The 23,369-nt window shown below is 42.1% G+C and overlaps 2 protein-coding genes across 4 annotated transcripts; one reads left to right on the top strand and one right to left on the bottom strand.

The window, feature by feature from the left end:
• The first annotated feature begins 165 nt into the window (after positions 1 to 165).
• Positions 166 to 13,870, top strand: LOC115567128 (dyslexia-associated protein KIAA0319-like). 3 transcript variants are annotated; one of them, XM_030393394.1, is made up of 16 exons: positions 166 to 360; positions 1,492 to 1,553; positions 2,068 to 2,714; positions 2,986 to 3,136; positions 3,609 to 3,701; positions 4,767 to 4,922; positions 5,165 to 5,312; positions 5,405 to 5,553; positions 5,731 to 5,882; positions 7,159 to 7,297; positions 7,393 to 7,552; positions 7,726 to 7,862; positions 8,100 to 8,222; positions 8,422 to 8,512; positions 8,606 to 8,697; positions 11,460 to 13,870. In XM_030393394.1, the coding sequence occupies exons 2-16, from the start codon at positions 1,511 to 1,513 to the stop codon at positions 11,558 to 11,560; spliced, it is 2,382 nt and encodes a 793-aa protein (XP_030249254.1). In that variant the 5' UTR covers positions 166 to 360; positions 1,492 to 1,510; the 3' UTR covers positions 11,561 to 13,870. The 3 variants fall into 3 exon arrangements, with proteins under 3 accessions (XP_030249254.1, XP_030249253.1, XP_030249252.1); XM_030393393.1 differs by having other exon boundaries at positions 3,576 to 3,701; XM_030393392.1 differs by having other exon boundaries at positions 3,570 to 3,701.
• LOC115567132 (succinate-semialdehyde dehydrogenase, mitochondrial-like) lies at positions 12,516 to 21,444 on the bottom strand. Its single transcript, XM_030393400.1, has 10 exons — positions 20,969 to 21,444; positions 18,447 to 18,530; positions 17,687 to 17,857; positions 17,339 to 17,455; positions 17,111 to 17,254; positions 16,742 to 16,885; positions 16,503 to 16,661; positions 16,105 to 16,268; positions 15,868 to 15,926; positions 12,516 to 14,941 (listed from the first exon to the last, which is right to left on the bottom strand). Exons 1-10 carry the CDS (start codon positions 21,254 to 21,256, stop codon positions 14,730 to 14,732), a joined length of 1,542 nt encoding a protein of 513 aa, XP_030249260.1. The 5' UTR covers positions 21,257 to 21,444; the 3' UTR covers positions 12,516 to 14,729.
• Positions 21,445 to 23,369: the final 1,925 nt, after the last annotated feature.

Genomic DNA, 23,369 nt, shown 5'->3' with positions numbered 1-23,369 from the left:
ATGTGTTAATTCAAAAAATGAATAATAAAAAAAAAAAAATCTATTTTATGCATTTAATAAAAACAAAAAAAATGAAATAGATCAAACCGTCAGCCACGAATAAAACGAAATTCTTAAATAAATACAATAAAAAAGAAAAACTCAAAAATCTGAGTTTTATTGTGAAGATTTCTGGCCGGATGTCGTGTATTTCCGCTGACTCGACACTGCTCGTGTTTTCTCGGCACAGATTCAGAACCAGCGTGGAACCGATGAACCCGAGTGACGAACCGGTCTGTAACCTGTGGGGCTGACGGGCTCACCATGGAGAACCAGTGAGGATCCGCGGGAGGACTGGAGGCGGCGGCGGGCCTCGACCAGGTGGGTGCACGCGGCGGCTCGAGCAGGTGTTCAGGTGTTAGAACAGACAGCGACGACACGGAGGAGGATGGAGGGGACGCGGGCTCGGACATGATGTCGCCTTCTGACCTCATCATGGACAAATAACAACAATATGTCGGTGTTAGCTTAACGTTCTCCCCCGCTGTTAGCCTGTGTCACTCGCACCAGACTCCGTTCAAAAATCGTCTAATATTACGATGTCTTTAGGGTCAAGATGCGCAGCGCAGAAATCCTTTTAAAGAAGGCTTCCATCGTTTAACAGCGGACACCTTTTAGAGATTTATAGTGGTACACGTCTCTTCGTCACTGCTGGAGGTGATTTCAACAAAATCTCACCTTTCAAACCACATTACACTGCTCATGTTTATCAGTAGGTTCCTCCAGCTGCTTATCATCAACACGTCTGCACAAAAAGTTGAAGTTTTAGTGGAAAAAGTGCCATTTATTTTAAAGAATTGATGCCGAATTAAAAAGTGCTGAATGTAGATACAGAACCTGTATTCATCACAATAATATTAATAATATGTATTTATCTATAAGTAAGGATTTATTTAAAATTATATATTTTTCAATGCAGTTTGGAATGACTGTGTTTTTAGGAGAGCGCCCTGCGCATCATGTGGACAGACGAACACCAGCTGTAACGAAGGTCATGTGTTGTTTTAAAGAATTAAAGTTAAACTCTGTTATATGAGGTTTATTGTGATAAATCAGATTTTCTGCGGGATGAAGGTGCGTTTATTTTCCGTCACCGTGCAGCGTGCTGGGCGGGGCTCCCGGTGGCGCTGTCCGGCCGAGTGGTGCTGAAACTGTTCAAGTCCAACTGAGCTGCGAACATCTGTCACTGTGTAGGAGGAAGAAGTATTCACACCCTTTACTCAAGTAAAAATACTAATACCACACTGTGAAAATACTCCACTACATCTGACAGTCCTGCATTCAAAACCTCATTTAAATAAAGAATGTTTTATAAGAAGAATTAACTTAAAGTAAGAAAAGTAACTGTTCTCTGGCAGTGATTTCATATCATATCTGATGTTTCCACAGCAGAGCATCATATACTATGACATCATCATGTTTGTTTGTTTGTTTGTTTGTTGTTTGTTGCAGATCCTCAGACGGAGTCAACATGTGGCGGAACGCGTTTCTGCTGCTGCTCCACAGTGTCGAAGGTACGACATGTGTGACGTCTCAGAAACAGATTCACTAAGTTATACGTTTATTTTAAGAGTAAAGATAAATAAAAATAAAGAATTAAACCTTGCAAAAGCTAATGTTTTTTAATACTTAAAATGTGATTACATGTATTTTATATACATGTTATTATTTATTGAAGGTTATTTAATATGTATGTAATTTCTTTATTTAAATACTTATTTTTAAATATTTATTCCCTTTTATAAACCAAATAAAATATTTAAGATGTACAGTTGTTGTCTGTTCCGTGATCACATTCAACATTATCATCAGCTGCTACTCAAAGAAAACCTGTTTGTTTATTTGCACTCCAAAATAATAAATCTTAATGTTAAATCAGTTGTTTTAGAATCTCTACAACATCACAACAATCATATCTCTTAGTCCCTTCATGAAATTAAGTAAAAACTCCACAGAAACAGAAACAACCTTAAATAGAATAAAAGATTCGCTGAGCAGAATAAACTGAAGGACCGTGTTGTGTTGCAGCTGCAGTGGCGTCTCAGTGCTGGCAGGGGGCGACCTTCTCTGAGGCCGTGGTGTCTCCGGAGGTGGAGAGCAGCGGTATCATGCGGGTTCCGGGTGTGTCGTCTCTGCCGCAGTGCGTGGCGGCGTGCTGCGACCTGCCGGGTTACGACCTGGCCTGGCTGTTCGAGGGCCGCTGCTACATCCTGAATTGCCAGAAGAGGGAGAACTGTCGGCCCAGAGAGCGACCCGGGGCCGACTCCGTCCTCGCCTTTCTGCGTAGAGCGTCACCGCAGACGCTGGTGCTGCAGTCTCTGGTGAGAGGGGAGCCCTACAGTGGCCGCTGGAGGCCCCTCTCCAGGTCCTCTGAGGCCCCGGGGGACCTGGAGGCCCTGAAGGACCTGGCCCTGTTCAACGGGCCCCAGCAAGACTTCCCTGAATACCCAGAGGGAAGCCAGGAGGAGAGGGGAGGGCCCGGCTCAGAGGTGGAGGTGACAGAGCAGACGTCCTTGAAAGGAGGAGACGGGTTCAACCAATCAGAGGCGGCGGACGGTCCAGAGAGGGAAGGCGGCGTGGCCCAGAATAGAGGCTCCTCTGGGGGGAACATCAGTGGTGGAGACGAGGACAAAACCAGGAGACCGACAGCAGATCCTCCTGCTGCAGAGAGAACAGTGAGTGAATACAACAGTGAAGCCGGATCAGAACGAGAACATATCATCAAAGATATGACACGTCACATTTCTGCATTACAGTGTCTAAAAACTCAGCAGAGACTCTGGTTCTGGTTCTGGTTCTCTGTCTCCTCTCTGTAACGTTGTGTTCATGAAGTAAAGTCCAAGTTAGTTTTTCTTTGTTAACTCATACAGCACAGAGGTTGAACCAGCTGTGGAGGTTCTGTGGGGGAGTTAATGTGTCCTGAATGTGTTTTTATTCTTTTCACAGACTGAAGCCGAGAGCAGCGCTGATCCGACATCGACGACACCGTCAGTACCACCGGAACCAACGGCTGACTCCACACAACACGACCATATAAGGACGTTACTAACAACGCCTGCCACTCCTCATCAGCCTATCAGCACATCGATACAGCCAGGTAGACCTGAGAGTGTGATGTCATAGTTAAAGGAGCAGTCTGTAGTTTAGATGAAGAAATGTTAATGAGCAGAGAAAGATCCTCATTGGCTGAAACAAACTAAATAATCAAACTCAACTCTCTTTGTGTTCATGACTTCATAAACTGAATAAACAAACTGACCTTAAAGGAGAACACAATTTGTACTGTTTTACTGTGTTTAAATGTGGCGGACCCTGCCACCTCTCTAGTGTCAGACAGTGTTGTGGGACCTCGTTTTCCTCTGAGAACAGTTTGTTTATTCACTGATGGAGAACGTTTGTATTGTTACCTCATTAATATTGAGTAGAACTTCACAGTGCACCTTAAATATCCAGCTTTAAATCTGTGTATTTATTTATATTATTATCAGAAAATAATAAGAAAACCAACTGTTTATATTTTTCTACCATAGATTCAGATGCAGAAGCTCACCTCCTTCCTTCACCTGCAGATCCACCCCTGATGGTGTCGCTGGGAAACCCTGCAGCGCCGACGCTACCCACTGTTGAACCTGACGCTTCAGTTTCTCCTAAACCCACAACTGGTACTGCACACACACACACACACACACACACACACACCAACACACACACACACACACACACACACCAACACACACACACAGAGAGAAACATCATTACTCGATTGCTGAAGTTAAACATCGAGTGAGAATACAAAGAAAAGAAAGTATTATTTAACCATTTGAACAAAGACTCATTATTGGTCACATATTGTACAATTATGTGGGTTTTTAATCAGTTAAATTCAATTTTATCTCATTTTTTATTTAATGTAATTCTTTTTAAAGGTGTAATAAAAAAGGATGTGTCAGAATTTTAGTTGAAAAACGTTCAAAAAGTAAACGAACAGCAGGAAGAGTGAAGAAACAAGAGAGTTGATGTCAGAGATCTTTGTTCTGTGTTGTGAGGTGTTAACTGAAGTTAGCATGCTAACAGCTAGCCTCCTAACAGCACTCTGTAGCTCTGAGGTGACAGTCTGATAATAAGTCAACAACTCATAAATGTGAAGAAAGGAAATATTTTGACTCCTATTTTCATTATAAACAGAAAAATCCAACCATTCACCGTCTGAACTCAGACCAGTTTCATCTGCTCGTTAACTCATCGTCAGACTCACTTCATTCAGACTGGACTCAAACTGAGTCAGAGTCACCAGAACAGTTCTGGTTTGTCTCCACAGTCTCCTCTGGTTCGGTCCAAATCAATCCTCAGTTCACAGTAACACGTAAAGATATTCTGACTCTACATGCTGATGATGTCCGACTCTCTCTCTGTCTTCTTGTCGCTGATGTCATAGTCCTGGTCCGAGTCGCTGTAAATCTTCTCTGTAGTGTAAATCGTCTCTGTAGTGTAAATCGCCTCTGTAGTGTAAATCGCCTCTGTAGTGTAAATCGCCTCTGTAGTGTAAATCGTCTCTGTAGTGTAAATCGCCTCTGTAGTTTGTCCTCTGTCTTCACACTGACCTCCGTCTCTCTCTGAGGCTGAGTTCAGTCCCAGTCTGGTGTCCACTCGTCTTCACCGGTTGGAGGCTGTGTCTGGTTGATTGTTGTGACTCCCCTCGTTATTTGTGTTCTCTCGATGTTCCACAGACATGTTGAAGATGTTCCAGTCAGCAGCCGGAGCTCCACCAACGTCCAGCCACCCTCCAGCCAGAGCCGTGACCTCTGACCCCTCCACCACCTCGACTCCCAGCACCGACCCTCCAACCACGACTGAGCCCTCCACTACGACCGCTGCAGAGTCTGGTAAACATAGAATCACAACAGGGAGACACTGACATGTTTATTTAGATAATGTGATAAATGTCACATTTTGTGCAGTTTAACCCAAAACAGAACAGAAGTAGTTTTATTGTTTTAAGGGTAAAATGATTGATCGCTGTGTTTCATGAGACAAACTTGACAAAGTATCAAAAACGTTTAAATAAAATGACCCAGATTAAATCTTTACTGTCCATTCCTTCCGTCTCTGCCCTCCCTCCGGTCAGTATCAGAGGTCACGGAGTCAAACCGTGGCCCGCTGGCGGTCGTGGGTCCTGACAGGAAGTTGTTTCTCCCTGTCAGCGGCTTGTCGCTCGATGGCAGCGGAAGCTCCGATGACCGCGGCATCGTCAGCTACCACTGGGACGCCGTCAGGTACAAACAGCTCCTGAAGATCGTTTTAATCAGATATCCTCGGCTCATCACAGCTCAGACTCACCTGTGTGATCTCCGACATGTTTTTGCAGCGGTCCTCCAGGGTTAAAGCTGGAGGGAGTGGACCAGGCGGTTGCCACGGCGACGGGTCTTCAGGTTGGACGCTACACCTTCAGACTGACCGTGTGTGACCAGGAGGGGGCGACAGACAGCGCTGCACTGACGGTCCAGGTCCAGGAAGGTGATGCGGCGTCACTTCATGAGCTCTTCTGCACCTCCACAAAACACTCTGTACTATTTTCTGACATTCTGTGAACAAAACAACTGATCAATAATGAAATATTGTTTGTATACAACCTTTAAACCTCGTCACTAGTATGTTAATATAAATGTGTGTCTGTCGTCCTTCCTCCTGCAGCCAGAAGTTTTCCTCCCGTCGCTCACGCCAGCGGCAGCCACACTCTCACGCTGCCCAACAACTCTCTGGTCCTCAGAGGCTCCGTGACGGACGGAGACCAGACGGAGGTCCAGTACCTGTGGGTCCGAGACAGCCAGAGTCCTGCTGCTGGGGTCAGTACACCGCGCTGATACAGGAGGTCTGATCCAAACTTCAGAATATTTTAGAGTTAGATCAGGAGGGGAATACAACACTTTTTTATCCAAGATTACATTGAAATTTTTGTTAAAAAGAGATGACAAAAACCTGGGAAAAAACCTTTCAGAGGGCGGAACCCTCTCCCCCTGAAAATGTGGAAAAATTTAAATTAAAAAAAATGTTTTTCTTTTTGTAAAAAAAAAAAAAGATAGACCCTGAAATTTAAAAATAAAAAATTTGAATTAAAAAAAACTTGGAAGAAAAGAAATTTGAAAAATTACATTTCTCAAAAAAATATTGAAATTTTTGAAAAAACAACCAAGATTTGGGGAAGAAATAAAAAAAACAAACAAACAAAAAACCTTAAAATGGGGAAAAGAATCCGTCCTTTAATATTTAGAAGACAAAACTAAACTGACATTTTTTAAACGTTAAAAAGAAACCCCCCCTCAAACTCTTTTGGGAAAAGAAAAAAAAAATCCTTGAAGAAAAAAAATATTAGTTTTTGGGAAAAAAAGGAAATGTTTCAAGAAAAAACAAATTCCCCTTGAAATTTTTGGGAAAAAAAGTTTCTACCAATATTTCATAACAAAAGAATATTAGCCTCCGGAATTTTTCTGAAAATGTTCTATTTTAAGGATTACAGGATTTTATTATCATTATTATTATTATTATTATTATTATTATTATATTTAATTTAGGAGGGGCGCGCAGGTGGTTGAGTGGTTAGAGCGCATGCCATAAACGCAGCCGACCCTGGGTCGATTCCGGCCGGAGGTCCTTTGCTGCATGTCACCTCCCCCTCTCTCTCCCGTGTTTCATCTCTGTCTGCTGCTAATAAAGGTGTCTATGCCAGGAAAAAATCTTTAAAAAAATTAATTTAGGAGACATTTGTTTTCCCCAATAATGTCTGAGGGATTATTTAAAAAGAAAAAAATATATGTTTTATATTTTAAAAGACTTTCTGGAGGGTTTTCTCCCCTCACAATTTCATTCTTTTTGTTTTTTTAGACATTTCATAGGGCTTTTTTTTAATTTTTGACAATTCAGTTTTTTTATTTTTTATTCCAAAAATTCTAAAATTTCTGGTTAAATTGTTATTTCTCTCAAAATTTAAGGAGGAAAAATCCTTCCCTTCCTACTTTTGAAAGAAAACATTCCTCCAGAAATGTTCTCCTAAATTTTATTTTTGACATATTTGTCGTTATAACTATGTATTTCCATTGGTCCTGTGATACTTCCTGTTTGCAGGACGTGCTGTACAGCTCAGACACTCAGGCCTCTCTGTACCTGGCCAACCTGGTCGAAGGCACCTACCTGTTCCAGCTGAGGGTGACCGACGCTCAGGCCCGCTCGAGCAGCGCCACGGCCACCGTGGAGGTCCGACCAGGTAAGACAGAAGTGCTGTGGGCCGAGGGATCCTTTCTACCATGTGTGTCAGTCGTTGTGAGAGCAGTGAAGTTTGTCCCTGCTGTGTCTCCGTAGAGCCTGGCGGTGGAGAGGAGGTGGAGCTGGAGATGTTGGTGTCGGTGTCTCAGGTCAGCGTGGCTCAGAGGGACACGGTGGTCCGACAGCTCGCCGCTCTGCTCCACGTGCTCGACAGCGACATCCAGGTCCGAGCGCTGCAGGGCCACTCCCACCTCAGGTACCAGGTGTTCTTACATCATCCATATATAAAGTAAGCTTTAAAGGAGCAGTCTGCAGTTTAGGTGAAGGAATGTTAATGAGCAGAGAAAGATCCTCATTGGCTGATTTCTTTCTGCCCAAACAAACTAATTATTATTTACACTGTGTGTGTGTGTGTGTGTGTGTGTGTAGCACGGTGTTGCGGTTCTCTGTTCGAGGCCCGTCTGGCCCGATTATCAGCACCAGGCTGGTGGGTCTGCTGAGGAACCAGCTGCTCAGAGAGAAGAGCGACTACCTTCTGTTCAGAGTCCTGAGAGTCGACACCGTCTGTGAGTTCTTCTGGTTCTGTTTTATGAATCTTAATCATTGTTGAAGGTTCGAGATGAAGAATGAAGCGTCTTCTGAATGTCAACACATGAGAAGCAGATGTATGCTAAGCTAACAGTCATGCTAACAGTCGATCATGGTGTGTAGAAATCATTTAAAATAAATCAAGACTCGATTCTTCTCATTTTAAAAGAATCTGCTCTCTCCGTCATCCTGTTTTTTGTCCCGTCTTCTCTCAGTGTGCTTGCTCCGCTGTTCGGGGCGTGGCCAGTGTGATCCAATCAGCAAGGAGTGCACCTGCGACCCCTTCTGGACGGAGAACCTGATTCGTCGTTACCTCGGCGACGGAGAGAGCAACTGTGGTAACTACAGCTCTAATCATCGGTCCTACTGGGCACAGTAACAATAACAAAGCTGGTTCCTTCCATTTGTTTTCAGAGGAGACTTTGAAATCAGCGTCAGATTAAATATTCACTTAAAGACTCCAGAAAATACATTAAGTCACTTACACACCAAAAACGTGTCTGATGAAAAGTTTATTGAGCTGGTTTGCTGTTTCAGAGTGGAGGGTGCTGTACGTCATCCTGACCAGCTTCATGCTGATGGTCTTCATCCTGTCCGTCAGCTGGACCTTCATCTGCTGCTGCAGGAGGTGAACACGCGTCTCCAGACTTTCACTTCACACGGTGATGAAGCCGACAGTGTTACTGAACGTGAATATGAATCTGTTGGTTTGACTGTTCAGGAGGAGACAGACGAAGGTGAGGAAGAAGACCAAGTACACCATCCTGGACAACATGGACGAGCAGGAGCGGGTGGAGCTCCGACCCAAATTCAGTGAGTCGCTTTAAATCGTGTTCATGAGTGAAACTGATGACAAAAACCTGTTTCTGAGCTGTGGCAGAAGATTTATGTTGGAACAGTGAAAAAACATTTTATTTGTAAAGTTCATCTTGAAGTGAAGTGATGACTTTTGATAACCAACAGTTCAGAGGTCAAACTACGGAAGCCCTGAGGGGAAAGTTTTCTTCTGTTGATCCATTTTCTAATTATTTTCATTTTCATTTTCATTTTCATCTGTGAAAACATGAAAAATTAAAATCTATTTTTTCTAGATATTTCCCCTCCGATCAGATGTTTTACCACTCAGTACCAGTTTCACACATGGAAAGAAAATCTATGAAATTTTTTTTTTGACATTTTTTGACTTTTAGATTTTTTCCCTACCCTTTTAAATATTTTTTCCTCCTGGAAAAATAATCCAGATTTTTTGAAAAAAATATGATTTAAAAAAATATATATATATATATATTTTTTTTTTCTTCTAGAAGATGTTTGTCCTCCTGTCAGATTTTGTTCCCACTCAGTATCAGTTTCACACATGACAAGAAAATCTATGAAAACTTTGAAATTTTCCTCTCGATTTTATTTCCTTTCCTTCCTTAGATTTTTTTTCCTAGAAAAAAAAAATCTAAATTGTCCTGGTATCACATGTTTTCCCACTCAGTACCAGTTAGTCACATGAAAAGGAAATCTTTAAAAATGACTTTTTTTTTCTTTTTTTTTTACCAGAGATTTCGTCATCATATATATAAAAAATATATATATATATATTTTTAGGGGAAAAAATTCTTATTTTAATTTTTCTTCTAGATGACTTTCCTGTCATCAGAAATATATTTTCAGCACCAGTTTCAATCACCAAAATAAAATCTATGATAAACAATTTGAAATAAAAAATGTAACTTATATCAGGACTTTTTTAATGGGAAAATTCTGTATTCTTAAACATTTCAGGGGAATTTTTATTATGTATTTTGTAATTACTTTATTTAAAAAATCAGGAAAATGTTATTTCTCCTGAAATATCAGGAGAAACTTTCTTTTTTCAGAATTTTCAGAATGTTTTCACAAATTAGAAAAATTAAAGAACCTGTTTCCACCTGTTCTGAAGTCATAAACATAGAAGAAGAACAATTTGGATCAGAATTAGAAAATAGATCGCTAGAAAAAAAATCTTCACTTGCCAACATTGTTTTCACACATTAAAAGTTTCCCTCTCCTGAAAAAACAAAAACATTGCTACAGATTTTCATTTTTTTTTCGCTCAGGTTCACATGAGGATCCCAGTGATTTATTTATTTTGTCAGAAGAATTTTTTTCCACAAGGAAAAAAGAAAATAACCTTCACTAACGCTTCATGTGAAAAACATTTTTTTGATTCCATCGGTGAACAAACCTCAGTGACAACCAAGAGATCAGGACGCGAGTGTTGTTCCTAATTTCTTTTTCTTTTTTTTTTTGCCATGTGTGAAACCAAGTTTTAGTCTATTTAGACAAACAGGTGGTCGAGCACTTCAGCCTCTGGTGGTCAACGTCAGTAATACAGAAACATAATTTCTCCTGACGAATCCTTTTTCCTCGAAGTTTTACTCAGGAAAAATAAATTCTATTCTATTTTTCCCCCCCTCGATTTCACACATGAAAAAATATGTATGATTTAGATTTAGATTTCAGGCATTTAGCAGACGCTTTTGTTACAAGAAAGAAACTACAACATGTCACCATCAACAAAGTAAGAATGGAAATAATAGAAACAATTTTCAAGCCTTCATCATGTGGAAACATTTTGTTTATAGTCCTGAAATCTTTTTTATTTTCCTGATTTTTTTTGCAGGTTTAATGTTTTCACACGTTTTTTTTTTTCATGTCGGTTGGTGTAAAAAAAATGTGTGTAGAAGAAACATTTTTTTAGGTTCAATTGAAAGCATTTGTTTCTGTAATACTCAAGTTGACCAGCAGAGGCTGAAGTGCTCCAACACATCATGTTGTTCATGTCATCTGCACAACAAACACAACACACATCTGTCATGTAGAATCTGCAGGGTTCGTACACATTCAAGGTCAAATTCAAGCGCTTTTCAAGCACTTTTAAGGGTCATTTTAAAGATTTTCCAGCACCTTATTGCTTGGGTAAAATGCTTTTCTACAGGAATATATAAACTAATTATTTTTTCTTCACTTTTTATCACAATAAAGTACATTGTATTATGCTGTAAACATCTAAAATTATGTTTCATAATAGCAAAAACTTCAGAAATTAATTATCCAGTCTGATCCCAATTTTGTGAAAGACACAGAGTTATAATGTCAAGCACTTTCAAGCACTTAAACTAAAATCCAAGCACTTTGCAGACCTTGAAAACACAACATTGAAATTCAAGTACTTTCAAGGATTTCAAGCACCCGTACGAACCCTGAATCTGCTGCCAAAAATCTCTTTAACACCTGAGTTTGTTTTTCTTTTCACTCAGTGAAACATGAAAAAGAAACTCCGGTGTTGTGACGTTCACGTGTGACGGCAGGAGTGTTGCTGGTTTTTGAGCCTCACACATTTTTTCTTTATTCTGCAGAAACTCAGTTTCACACAAAGCTGGATGATAAAAAAAAGTCCAAGCAGTGAACATCTTTGGTCCAGACGTCTGGAGATAAACTGTCAAAACTAAATGATCTACATTAGAAGAATTCAGGAAACTAAACAGAGAGTGTAGGAAATGGCAGCAGGTTTAAAGACTCAAACACCTTTCTCCTCTCTGCAGGTATCAAACACCGCAGCACAGAGCACAACTCCAGCCTGATGATGTCAGAGTCCGAGCTGGACAGCGACCAGGCCATCCGCAACGGAAACGCCTTCGGCTGAAAGGACGCCTCGCCTCCTGCCGCCACGGACCGGAATGATCAGGGACGATTACAACTTCTTAGAGTCTAAAGAACTTCATTACCCAGAAATCCTTTGATGTGAGGTCAGTTAATGAACCAGTGTCCCATTTCAGGGTCAAACTCCTTCGAAGGACTTAAAGTCCAGACAAACCTGCGACTCCTGACACAGGATGATGTCAGGACAACCTGGAGGACCCGAGATGAGACATTCAGGACTGAATCAGACGTCTAAGAAAGGATTTAAAGAAGAATCTGACATCTTCTTCCCCTCAGCTGGATGAGAAGATGGACAAAGCATCACTGTGCACAGAGAACGATCCAGGATGGGATTAGCTTAGCCTAGCACACAGACTTGATGCAAAGGGAAACTGCTAGCCTCACCCCAACAAAAGAAAACAAAAATCCACCTTCCAAAATCTCAAAGTCTGTCTGATTGATATGTTGTATCTTGTTAGCTAACAAGCAAGCCACTAGAAGCTAACTCAAAGCTAACTCCAACAAAAACTCCCAAAAACTGACTTTGATTGGACTAAGAATTTAACTTTTTAATTTAAGAATTCTTGGCCAAGAAGCTAACTGGAAGCTAACCAAGATTATAAACTTGAATGTCGTCATTCATCCAGTTCTTTGTGTCCAGTTCAGGACACATTTAGCTATCTTAGCAGTCTGATTAGCATGTTAGATCTGGCTTCATTTAACAAAACTCATTTTAAAATGAGAAATTCTGGTTTTAGCAGCAGTTAGCAGTGAAGCTACTGGTCAACAAAAGTCACTTGACTGTTAATTAACGGAGACACAACATGTAAATCTGATCAGAGATCAGACGACTGTCACTCCTGAGCTCCTCAACACCCAAAAGATATTTTTAATATCCTGAACACCAAAGTTATTATCTTGTGTGAACAAAAAAAAAAAAAGAAACTTGTCACAAGATGTAATATTACAACTTCCTCTTTAATTTTCATTAGCATCTACAGTCAGGATACAAAATGTATATTTCTTTACATCAACTATGACGACAACATTATATTACAATTAAGACAAATTTCACTTTACATCAGAAACACAATCTGCTGTACAAACTCAACAGGAACTGTCAGTACTCAACAACAGTGGACGGTAGTAATCGATTACTTCACTATTTACTGTATCGGCTCAAATGTAGAACCTTGTGTTTGATCCGGTTCCTGCAGGAGGAGAAATGACTCGTGGTTCTCACACGTACACAACAGAGAAGCTTGATTTATGAGTTAACTGGACAAAAGCCTGAAGCTGGTTTAAAATATCTGAACGGGATCTTTATTCTCTTAAAGTCTCCATGAAGTCAAAACTCAAGTGAAAGTGTTTTATTGTCACACGTCCTGATCTGAGTTTCACCTGCACTTTCTTTATGTTTTTGTGGGCGGGGCTTCACAGATTACTGTACAAAAACACCTTTCTTCACTGTTTTGGGTGAAACTGGATCATAATTTTTGCCTCAACGGTGGACAGTTAGCTTGACTTGTTGCTAAAATAACCGCTAACTGCTAATTATTAGAACGGTGGACACCAGATGCAGCACAGAGGTAATTTCTGTAGTTCCCTGACAGATACTGAGAGCTTTGATGCTAAGCTAACATGTTAACAGCTGCTTAATGTAGCTGCTGTTAAGAAAGTTAGCTGTGCAGCTAAGTTAGCAGCCCTATTAGCTGACTCAGTAATGAGCTGCCTGGAGTCAAACCTCCTTCAAACCAAAATGATTTATTATAACCAGCGCTTGTTTTAAACCAGCTTTAAAACCTTAGATCCCGTCTGATGGGTCAAATCAAGCTAACAGACAAATGAAGTTCTGATGACTCTGCTGCACCTGTGACCACGCCCCTCAGTGATGTCACTGCAGACCGGTGAGAAGTTAAACCAACCGAGATCTTCAGGGGTGATTTAGTTACTCTGTAATCATAATTAATAACACTGTTGTTCAACACTGTAAGATTTTATGGCACTTTACTTTCAGGCAAGAAAAAAGCTTTGTGTGTTTCAGCTTCTGTCGGATTAAAATCTACACGATAATAAAAAAACAACTTCACTACAATAATCATAAATCTTTTAAGGGTTTATTCTGTTAATAACATTATCTCTGCTGAAGACTCGCTGCATGCATCCGGCCAACATTGATTTATGTGTTTATGAACGTGTTTTCTTGACGCTGAGCTCGAACAGATATTATTGAACTGTGTGTAAAGACCCTGGTAGGTTTTGTATAAATGGCACACGCCTTAAATTATTAAAAATTAAATTGTGATGCTTGAAATGTGAACACGTGTCCTTATTGGTTCAAACGTCGGCTTATAGAAGCATTTTAATAATAAAAAAATAAAGTTTCCACGTTGACCGACATTCTACAGGAAGTTTAATACAAAAAAAGATTATCTTTGTGCTTTTTAATATTCTTGTAATCACAGTAAATCTCCATCTGACTCTGAGACTGAACTCTTTGTGCTGCTGGAGAATGAGATCAATATGATGCTGCGTTCAGGTCCCATCTGTGCTGCTGTAATTCTGAGCTCAGATCTTTAAACAAGTCAGTCAGATTAATGAAATGACTGTCATCATCTCCTGCAGCAGCAGCTGTTTAATCTGAAAGATTGACATTTTCTGGTTAGAGTTCAGTTACTGTAGCAACAGTGACTCTTTAACTCGATTGGTGGCGATGGTGTAACCGGCCAATCAGCAGCGAGTATTTCCCTCAGAACTTATTAAACACTTCATCGTGCAGTTTGAATATTTTCTCCAGCGTCTCAGTGAGTCTCACGTTTCAGCATCAAACACAAAGATTAAACCTAAAAGTTTTCAGGACTGACGTCATCAAACATAAAAGATATTTATTATTTATTGCTGAAAGATTATTTTCTACACATCGACAGTTTTTGTCTGAAAAAAGGCAACAGAGGAGAAAAAACTGGACTGTTTCAGTTCAGTGCCGAACGTCTGACGGGTCAATAAAACATATTTTAGATTTTGTGAGAAGTTTCTCGACTACTTTATTTTAAGGTTGGTCACCCCGACTACAATATATTTCTGTATTGTTACAGTTAAATTAAATCAATTAAAACCTCAGTTATGACCACTTCACTGATGACTGCATGTGTCAGGTGTCGTACCGCCGTGTTTCAGGGCTTCAGCCCTCCGAAGCACATGTACTTGACCTCCAGATACTCTTTGATGCCGTGCTTGGAGCCTTCGCAGCCCAGACCGGACTGTTTGACGCCGCCGAACGACGCCTCCGGGGTGGACAGCAGACCCTCGTTGATGCCGACGATCCCGACCTCCAACGCCTCCGCCACCCGCCAGATCTGACTCACATCCTGCGAGTAGCAGTAACCTGAAGAAGAGACAGAGACCGAGAGGGGGAGGAGTCAGCAACAGTTCAGCCAATAATGTCGATTCAGTCCTGAAAAGTTCACTTCAGTTTTTTAGTTGTTTACACTTTTTAAAAGGAGAAATCTTCACTGAAGCTGCGACGCTCACGTGTCAAACAGATTCTTTTTCCCAGAGGAAACTTTTGTTTTTCTTTCATGAACGCACTGAAAAATAAAATGAAAATTGAAAGGCTCCAGAAAAAAGGACTTTTTTCCTACTGAATGTTTTCTCAGTTTTACACATGAAAAGTTTTTTCTCTCTTGAAAAAAAAATTCAATTCACAAATTTTGAAGAGTCAACGATAAAAATCATTTTAAAAAACAACGGACCTCCATACTGTCGGGGTTGCTAGGCGACAGACGGTCTCATGTAATAACTCGGTTTTGGTTCGGAGGACGAGGCTCCTGAACAGAGACGCAGCTGAAGTTTCACATTTCAGGAGAATTCTTTTTACTTAAGTTGTGAAAAATAAAAGTTTGAGCCTGACAAAAAAAGAACTTGTTCACGAGAAAACAAAAATTTCCCCTGAAGTTTCCTTCAGTTTCTCTCGTGAAAAAAGAAAATGTAACTCCTGATTTTTTTTTTTCCAAACAATGTTTCAAACATGGAAAAATGTAAATGTATCTCCAATTTTTATTTTCTGTTTCACACATGAAAAGGTTTTTTTCTTCTGTCTCCTGTTTTTCTTCACGTGTTTTTCCAGATGAAAACAAAGATGAGAGTTCTTTGTACTCACACGTGTCGTCGTACAAACTGCTTCGTCGTGTCATCAAGGCGCGACGACATGTCGAAGCAGTTTGTCTAAAGTCTCTGATCAACACTTGGATGGATCTAAAAACCTCAGACTTGTGTTATAACACAGTTATTATCACACTGAGGTGAACTCACCTGCCAGCCCGACATTAGAGGCGTTCGCGATCGCCAGCGCCTCCTCCTCCGTGTTGAACCTGCAAGTCAGAAACAAAACTTCTGATTGGTCGACGAACATCTGCAGCACCTGAACACAGCGAGCTCACAGCTGCTTCCTCTGGATTTACTCTGGTGTCATTCAGAACCGCCTGTTGGTCCAGTTAAACAGCCGACTGAATCAAAGTGAAACACATGAAGACTGCAGAGCGTACGGACCTGATGACGGGCAGCAGCGGGCCGAACGTCTCCTCCTTCATGCAGAGCATCTCTGTGGAGACGTTGGCGAGCAGCGTGGGCTCCATGAACGACCCGTCCAGACGCTTCCCGCCCTTCAGAACCTTCGCTCCTCTGGACACTGCGTCTGATACCTGGTGGGCCACCTGCACACACACGAGAGCTCAGCTGTCAGACCGCCATTTAAAAAAAACAGTCTGCAGATGAGAAAGATTCTGATGTGGAGCCTTTAATTTATTTATTTTAAGATGTTAAAGCTCAAACGATTAAACACTTAGCTGTCAGATATTAAATTAATCACCTATTTTGATGATTGTCTTCTTTAAAAAGAAAAAGTATGATCATTTATCTCCTCGCAGCAGCTTCAGCTCCACGTTTACCTTCTCTGCAGCTCTGGCGTTGATGAGCGGCCCCTGGGTCGTTTCGGGGTCCGAGCCGTGACCCACGCGGAGCTCGGCGTCCATCGCTTGGCCCAGTTTCTCCATGAAGCGGTCGTGGATTCCGCTCTGCACCAGAAAGCGGTTGGAGCACACGCACGTCTACAGGAAGAGGAAGAGGACAGAAGACGTTACGCTGCAGCGCTGACACCACGCAGACACACAGCAGCGTCACCTCGTACCTGTCCAGAGTTCCTGAACTTGGAGCCCATGGCTCCGGCCACCGCCTTGTCCACGTCAGCGCTGTCAAACACGATGAAGGGGGCGTGGCCTCCCAGCTCCATGGACGCCTTCTTCACTGTGTCGGCAGCCATTTTCAGCAGCACCTGAAACAATGATTCTACATGTTTTCAGCTGAATGGATGGAACAACAACGACTGATCCAAACTACTTTAATAATGTTTGAAACAGCCGTGTGCAGAACTCATGCTGATGAGGTAATGATGAGGTCAACTCATTCACAGCACCAGTCATTAAATCAATTTCCTGACTGTCCAACATGGTGACAAACATGAACAGTAATGACTGCAGGCAGCAGTCGGAGGTCGGACCTTGCCGGTGGCGGTGGAGCCGGTGAAGGAGATCTTGGCCACCAGCGGGTCGGTGCAGAGAACCTCCCCGACAGAAGGAGTCTTCTCTCGGGAACAAGGAACCACGTTGAACACCCCTGCAGGGATCCCGGCCTGCTCTGCCAGCTGCAGCACCAGACAGAATCACGTCATTCAGAGCAGAAACAGAAGACTAACTAGCGTGGAGCGTTAAATGTTCAGCACACAGACCTCAGCCAGAGCGAGCGCTGACAGCGGCGTGTCCTCGGCAGGTTTGACCACCACGGTGCAGCCGGCAGCCAGAGCGGCTCCGACCTTCCTGGTGATCATAGCGCTCGGAAAGTTCCACTGTGGAACAACATGAGAGTTACTGAACCACCCTCCTGAAGTCCAGAATGATGACATCACAGCACTGAAACAGGAACTCCACTGGGAATTTAATATTTCTAAATCATCTTCTTCTGCATCGTATGTTTTTATATCGACAACATAAACTATGATACTGATTTACATATCTGTCTGTGATTGGCCAATAATCAGTCGGGCTCTAGTGGAACCCTTCTCTCATTGGCTGCTCACCGGTGTGATGATGGAGGCGACGCCCACAGGCTGCTTGAGCAGGAGGATCTTTCGGTCTTTGGCGGGCGACGGGACGATGTCGCCGTACACTCGCCGGGCCTCCTCAGAGAACCACTCCAGGAAGGAGGCGGCGTACGTGATCTCCCCGACAGCCTCCCGCAGCGGCTTCCCCTGCAACACACACACACACACACACACACACACACACACACACACACACACACACACACACACACACACACACACACACACACAGTGTAAATAATCCACTGACCTCACTGTTGACCGTCTCCACTGGAACTATTTCTTCATCATAAAGTAGTTCCGGTGGGATCTGTTGTGACAGTTTCTCTGTGGATGATTTACAGATTCTGTCGCAGCTTCACTTTGTTTGTTTGTCGCTTCAGTATTTTAACTTCTGCTCGTCTACATCTCATCTCAGAGGGAAACACTTTACTTTTACTTCACTACATTCATCGGACAGTTTTAGTTACTAGTTATTTCACAAATTAAGATTTTCACACACAAACATTTGAAGAGTTTATAAATGATGATGTTATTATAAATCAAACTATTCTGCAGCTCAAACAATTAGATTTGCTCCTGATCAGAAGCATGAAGACGTCAAACTGTTCAGGAAAAACCTGGAAGAGCTTCATAGAGATGTTCGCATGTTCTCTTCTGTTTTCTGTTTCTCGACTGTTTGGATCCTGCAGCACATCGTCACATCTGTGTGTGTCGTCAGCTTCATCATACTCACACTCTCGAACGTGATCAGTTTGGCCAAGTCTTCTTTGTGCAGCGTCAGCAGGTCGAACCACTTCCTCAGCAGGATGCTCCTCTCCTGCAGGACAGCCAATCAGATCACATCAGGAGGCGACACGCTCCTCGTCGTCTTCAGATATTTGTTGTTTCACAATCGTGATCTGAGTTAATATTTTAAAAAACCTGGCAAAGACCACAGCAGCTTCATGTGAACGGTGATGGATTAAGTTTCCTCTCTGATAGTGAAGTGTGATGAACTGGATTAATATTAAACAGAGTGCAAAGTGTAACAACACCTGAACACTGAGCAGGTCCTTCAGGGTCAGACAGCAAAACACAAGTTCGTTTAGAACGTCCGCAGTCGACTTTTATTCACCAAATAAATCTGAATTTGAGGTTTGACAAATTATTTCTATAAGAGCTGAATGTCCGGATCAGCTGTTGTTAAAGGACCGGTTCATGTTTCTTCTAGTGCGCATTGAAAGTGTTCAGATCCCTTCGCCTGTTCACCTGTTTACCTGTTTACCTGTTTACCTGTTCACCTGTTTACCTGTTCACCTGTTTACCTGTTTACCTGTTCACCTGCTCACCTGTTCACCTGTTCACCTGCTCACCTGCTCACCTGCTCACCTGTTCACCTGCTCACCTGTTCCACATCTGGATCTGCTGAAGCTTTATACGATGACAAAACAGGATTTCAAACATGTTTCCAAAAGCATATTAAAAAGAAAATAAATAAACCTGAGATCACAAGAGCCCGGAGTGTTTGTTGAGCCTGTGCAGCCTCCTGCACCTCTGATCAGCTGTGAGTCTCTTTCACAGCCGGTCTGCATCATATGTAGAGTTATTCACCTCTGCATGTGTTTCTCCCGCACAGACATCATTCTTAATGTAATGATAATGTTAACGAAGAAGCTGAAGCTGATCTGGCTTCAAACGCTGGATAACATCAATAATGTTTGACATGTCAGATGTTTTACACTGAACTGAACTGAACTGCTGTCTGTAGTTTGTGTGACGCAGCTGAAGGAGGAGAGTGGACGTGATGTCTGGGTGTGAACAGGATTAAAACTAGTTTTACTTGTTTTACTTTTGCTGAACGTGTCGACTTGTTTGAGTCTGTGTACAGCTGCTCCTCGGGGACAAATAAAGTTTTTGGGATTGACTTGAATAAACTCGATTTATAGAAGACGTGAAACTGGGAGCTAAACTTTAAATTAGTACGACGAAACAGCTGAAGGAAATATGAATATGATTTATAAGTTGAATAAAACATTGGTGCTCTCTGGTGGCTCGGTGCAGAGGCTGTGTACGGGGTTCTGATCCGACCCGGGGTTCTGATCCGACCCGTGGCCCTGCTGGTCTCCACTCCTTCTCTAAGTGTTTCCTGTTCTTTCAATAAAGCCAAGAAAAGGACAAAGAAGTAATTTTTGTTTTTAAATGTGTGCCATAATGTTTGAATTGAGCTTCTGGTGTTTAATAAGTAGATATGTTGTGTTACCGACGACACACATTTGGACTTTGTCCTTCTTCTCCTGTGACTGATCGGGTCAAGATTAAAATCACTGAACAGGTAACGACTTCGTCTCCACACACAGAAACAAGCTGCAGCTCTGTTCATATTCCTGCTGTTCACCGCTGGAATGTAACTAAGTACATGTACTCTATTACTGTAGTTTAATTTTGAGGTAATTGTACTTAACTTGTTCTCTAAACTGGCCAGTGATCAGCTGAAAGCAGCCGAGTCTTCATCAGCTGCAACATGACAATTACAGGTTGTGCATCAGTGTTTGAAATCCATGTTAATATTCTGACACATTCTGCATAATGAGTACTTTCACTTTATGATGTTAATACTTTTACTGACTAAGAAGATCTGAGTATTTCTTCCACCCTGCTGCAGTTATTAGACTGTTCATGGTTTTACAGCTATTAGAGATCAGCCTCGTTTATGATGTCGATGTGTTGACTGATACATTTGATACATTTGATCAATTACAGATAATCAATCAATGTCCAGACACTCTCCTAAACCTCTTCACTGACACGATAAGCCTCAGTTCACTCGCGGTGCATCACACAGTCCGTTTATGAGCTGCACAATTACACCTGCAACAATGTCCTCATGCAAAACTCCATTCAGAAATGTCGCAATTTAATGCTTATCGCCGACGGTTTATGTTTTTATTATGCATTCATAATCATTAAGAGACTCTCTTCTCTCTGACATGCAAACATGTATGTTATTTCTTAGTGGGACTTTTCTGTTCATGCTCCTTCCTGACTAAACAAAATGAGGGTGGCAGCACGCAAGAGACTCTAAAGTGAAACATGAGATTTTAACAAAACACTGTGTTTTCTGGTGAATTGTGCACAAGCCGAATTGAAGTCTGGATCCTTTTAGTAGAGAACATTAAAGTGTTTCTGTGTTTTTAGGTGTTTTTATGGCAAATGTGCAACATTTGTCTTGAATTGTGAGTTTATAAAATGGAGTTTGGTTGACAGCGGAAGACGTACCTTAGCAGTGCACTGCTTCCAGGAATGAAACGCCTTGTACGCAGCGTCCACAGCCTGCTTGGCCTCCGCCGGGCCACAGTCTGCCACCCGGGTTATCTCCTTCCCTGTGGCCGGGTCCAGCACGGGGAACACCGAGGCTGCGGAGACCCAGCGGCCGTCCACGTAGCCCTGCGTCCGCAGCAGCGGAGCGGAGACATCCAGGCTGTAGTGTCTGTGCATGGCGGCGGGCAGGCCGGGGAGGACCTGCCGGAGGAAGCAGCGAGTCTTCAGCACACAGAGAGCGGACATGCCGGGGCTGAGTGTGTGTGTGTGGGACGCTCACTGTGAAGCTTGTGTGTCCCTGCAGCTCGGTGACCGACTGTCAGACCTCCAGCAGCTTCTCGTCGGTTTCAACCGGTCCTGAGGAGACCGCGCGAGTCACGTGACCGCGCACAGAACACAACCGGAGAGGCCTTCAGGGTCCTCTTCTGCTCCACAGCGCTGATGCGTTCAATGTCCAACACACAACAGCCCGTTTCCACCAGGACAAGAGCCTAATTCAGTCATCACAAAGGAATAAAACAAGTCTAAATTATGATGTGCTAGATTCAAAATTATATATAATAAATAAAATTCAAGATTCAGTGTTTATTGTCATATGTCACTGTTTAATGCCAACTGTGTAATAAAGAAATATATACAACCAAAATATACAATATACAAAGTAAAGCACTTTAAACACACTTTTACGCATGGCACAGTGATAAATAAGAAAGAGCTGCAACAATAAAATGTACTCAAGTATCAAAAGTACAAATAAAAAGTAGGGGAGAGTGGGGTAAAGTGAGACATTTTTTACATTTGCTCCCCTCTAAGTGAGCTAAAACGATATATGAGTAAAATTTACACATTTCCCATTAATTCATGGTGTTTCCTAGTGATAGAAATTATCAGAATGTATTCAGGATGAAGGGCAGAGAAAATATGATTGTTTTTAAAAAAGTGGTCTTGTGTCTCACTATACCCCAGCTTAGGGGTAAACTGAGACAGACCAGAGAAATCAAGGGGGTAAACTGAACCACTTACTTTTTTCACTCTGAAACTACCATAACAACACTTGTTGTAGCAGTTAGAATCCTGACAGCTATCTTGACAACCACACATTCCAGAACTAATGTCAGACTAGTAATAGAATCATGGTGATTGATCAATTAAGCACATTTTTTCTGAACACTTGAAAGTAACTCTGAACAAAATCAAATACAACATAATATAATTCAAAATGTTTTAATTAACATTGAAATGACAGATAGAACCGGTCTGGGGGTCAGAACACAGGACCCTTAGAGACAGCAAGTGTCTGGGTGTCAGAGCAGAGGAGGGAATCAGAACCAGCTAGAACAGCCTGGGACTCAGAACACAGTACTAAACCCACCTGGATTAGAACCAGTGGCGTGGCGTGATGAAAATTTCCGAGGAAGCCAAGTGAGACATAACCTCTAAGCTGTGTATGTTTTACGGGGGTGGGGTCAAAAAATCGTATGTTGCAATTTATATGTTGCTATTTCATGTAGTCGGATGAACTATTAGAGCGCCCAGCATCATTTTACCAGGACTTACACACGCTTGTTATCTGACCGACACTTTAAGCACCGACGTGCTCTCTCTCTCTCTCTGTCCCTCAGTCAGTCAGTCACTCATACACGCACACACACACACACACACAGTCCTCACAAACGTCTCATTAATGTATGCAACCACCCTCCCAAAAGCACAACCAGCTACTTAATGCACAGCACACATTTGATATTGGAAAGATGCGAATTCATTCACACACTCAATCAGAAGCCGTTAAGTTTTACGTCCACGTCAAACACGACTTGTACGCTCTATGTGAGATACACAAATGCTTTTCACTTTTCAGTTTATATACATAATAATAAATGTAAATGTTCATTATACAGCAACACAACAACCCAGTACCAGTGGCTGTAAACAGCACACCTGACATGTGCATGTATTCAGACAGCCCGGCCCATCACGGCCGCTGTCCGTGGTGCTCATTTTCTCCACATAAACAAAACAATAAACAACAACTTCAGTGGACTCACATCCTGCTTAATCAAAGCAAGACACAATAAGGACTATAATCACATCATTGTGATGCGCACAGAAAAAAAAAAGCGTTTTCCTCACCCTATTCGTAGAGGAAGGCCATCCTCCTGTCTCTCATGGTGGCAAAGTGATCGTGACCATGTCGTATAACTTCCCACTGGCTTTTAGGTCCTCCACAACAACAGAGTAAATGGATATCTTGGTCAAGTTTACAAGCCTGTCCTGTCCACATGTGTTCCTCAGTTTTGTTCCTCTTTAGAAGGGAGAATGAGCGCTCTGCTGATGCGCTGGTAGCCGTAATCGTGAG

Source organism: Sparus aurata, chromosome 17, assembly GCF_900880675.1.
Source record: "Sparus aurata chromosome 17, fSpaAur1.1, whole genome shotgun sequence".
NCBI classification, from domain to species: Eukaryota; Metazoa; Chordata; class Actinopteri; order Spariformes; family Sparidae; genus Sparus; species Sparus aurata.
This window is presented reverse-complemented; position numbering and strand designations above follow the sequence as displayed.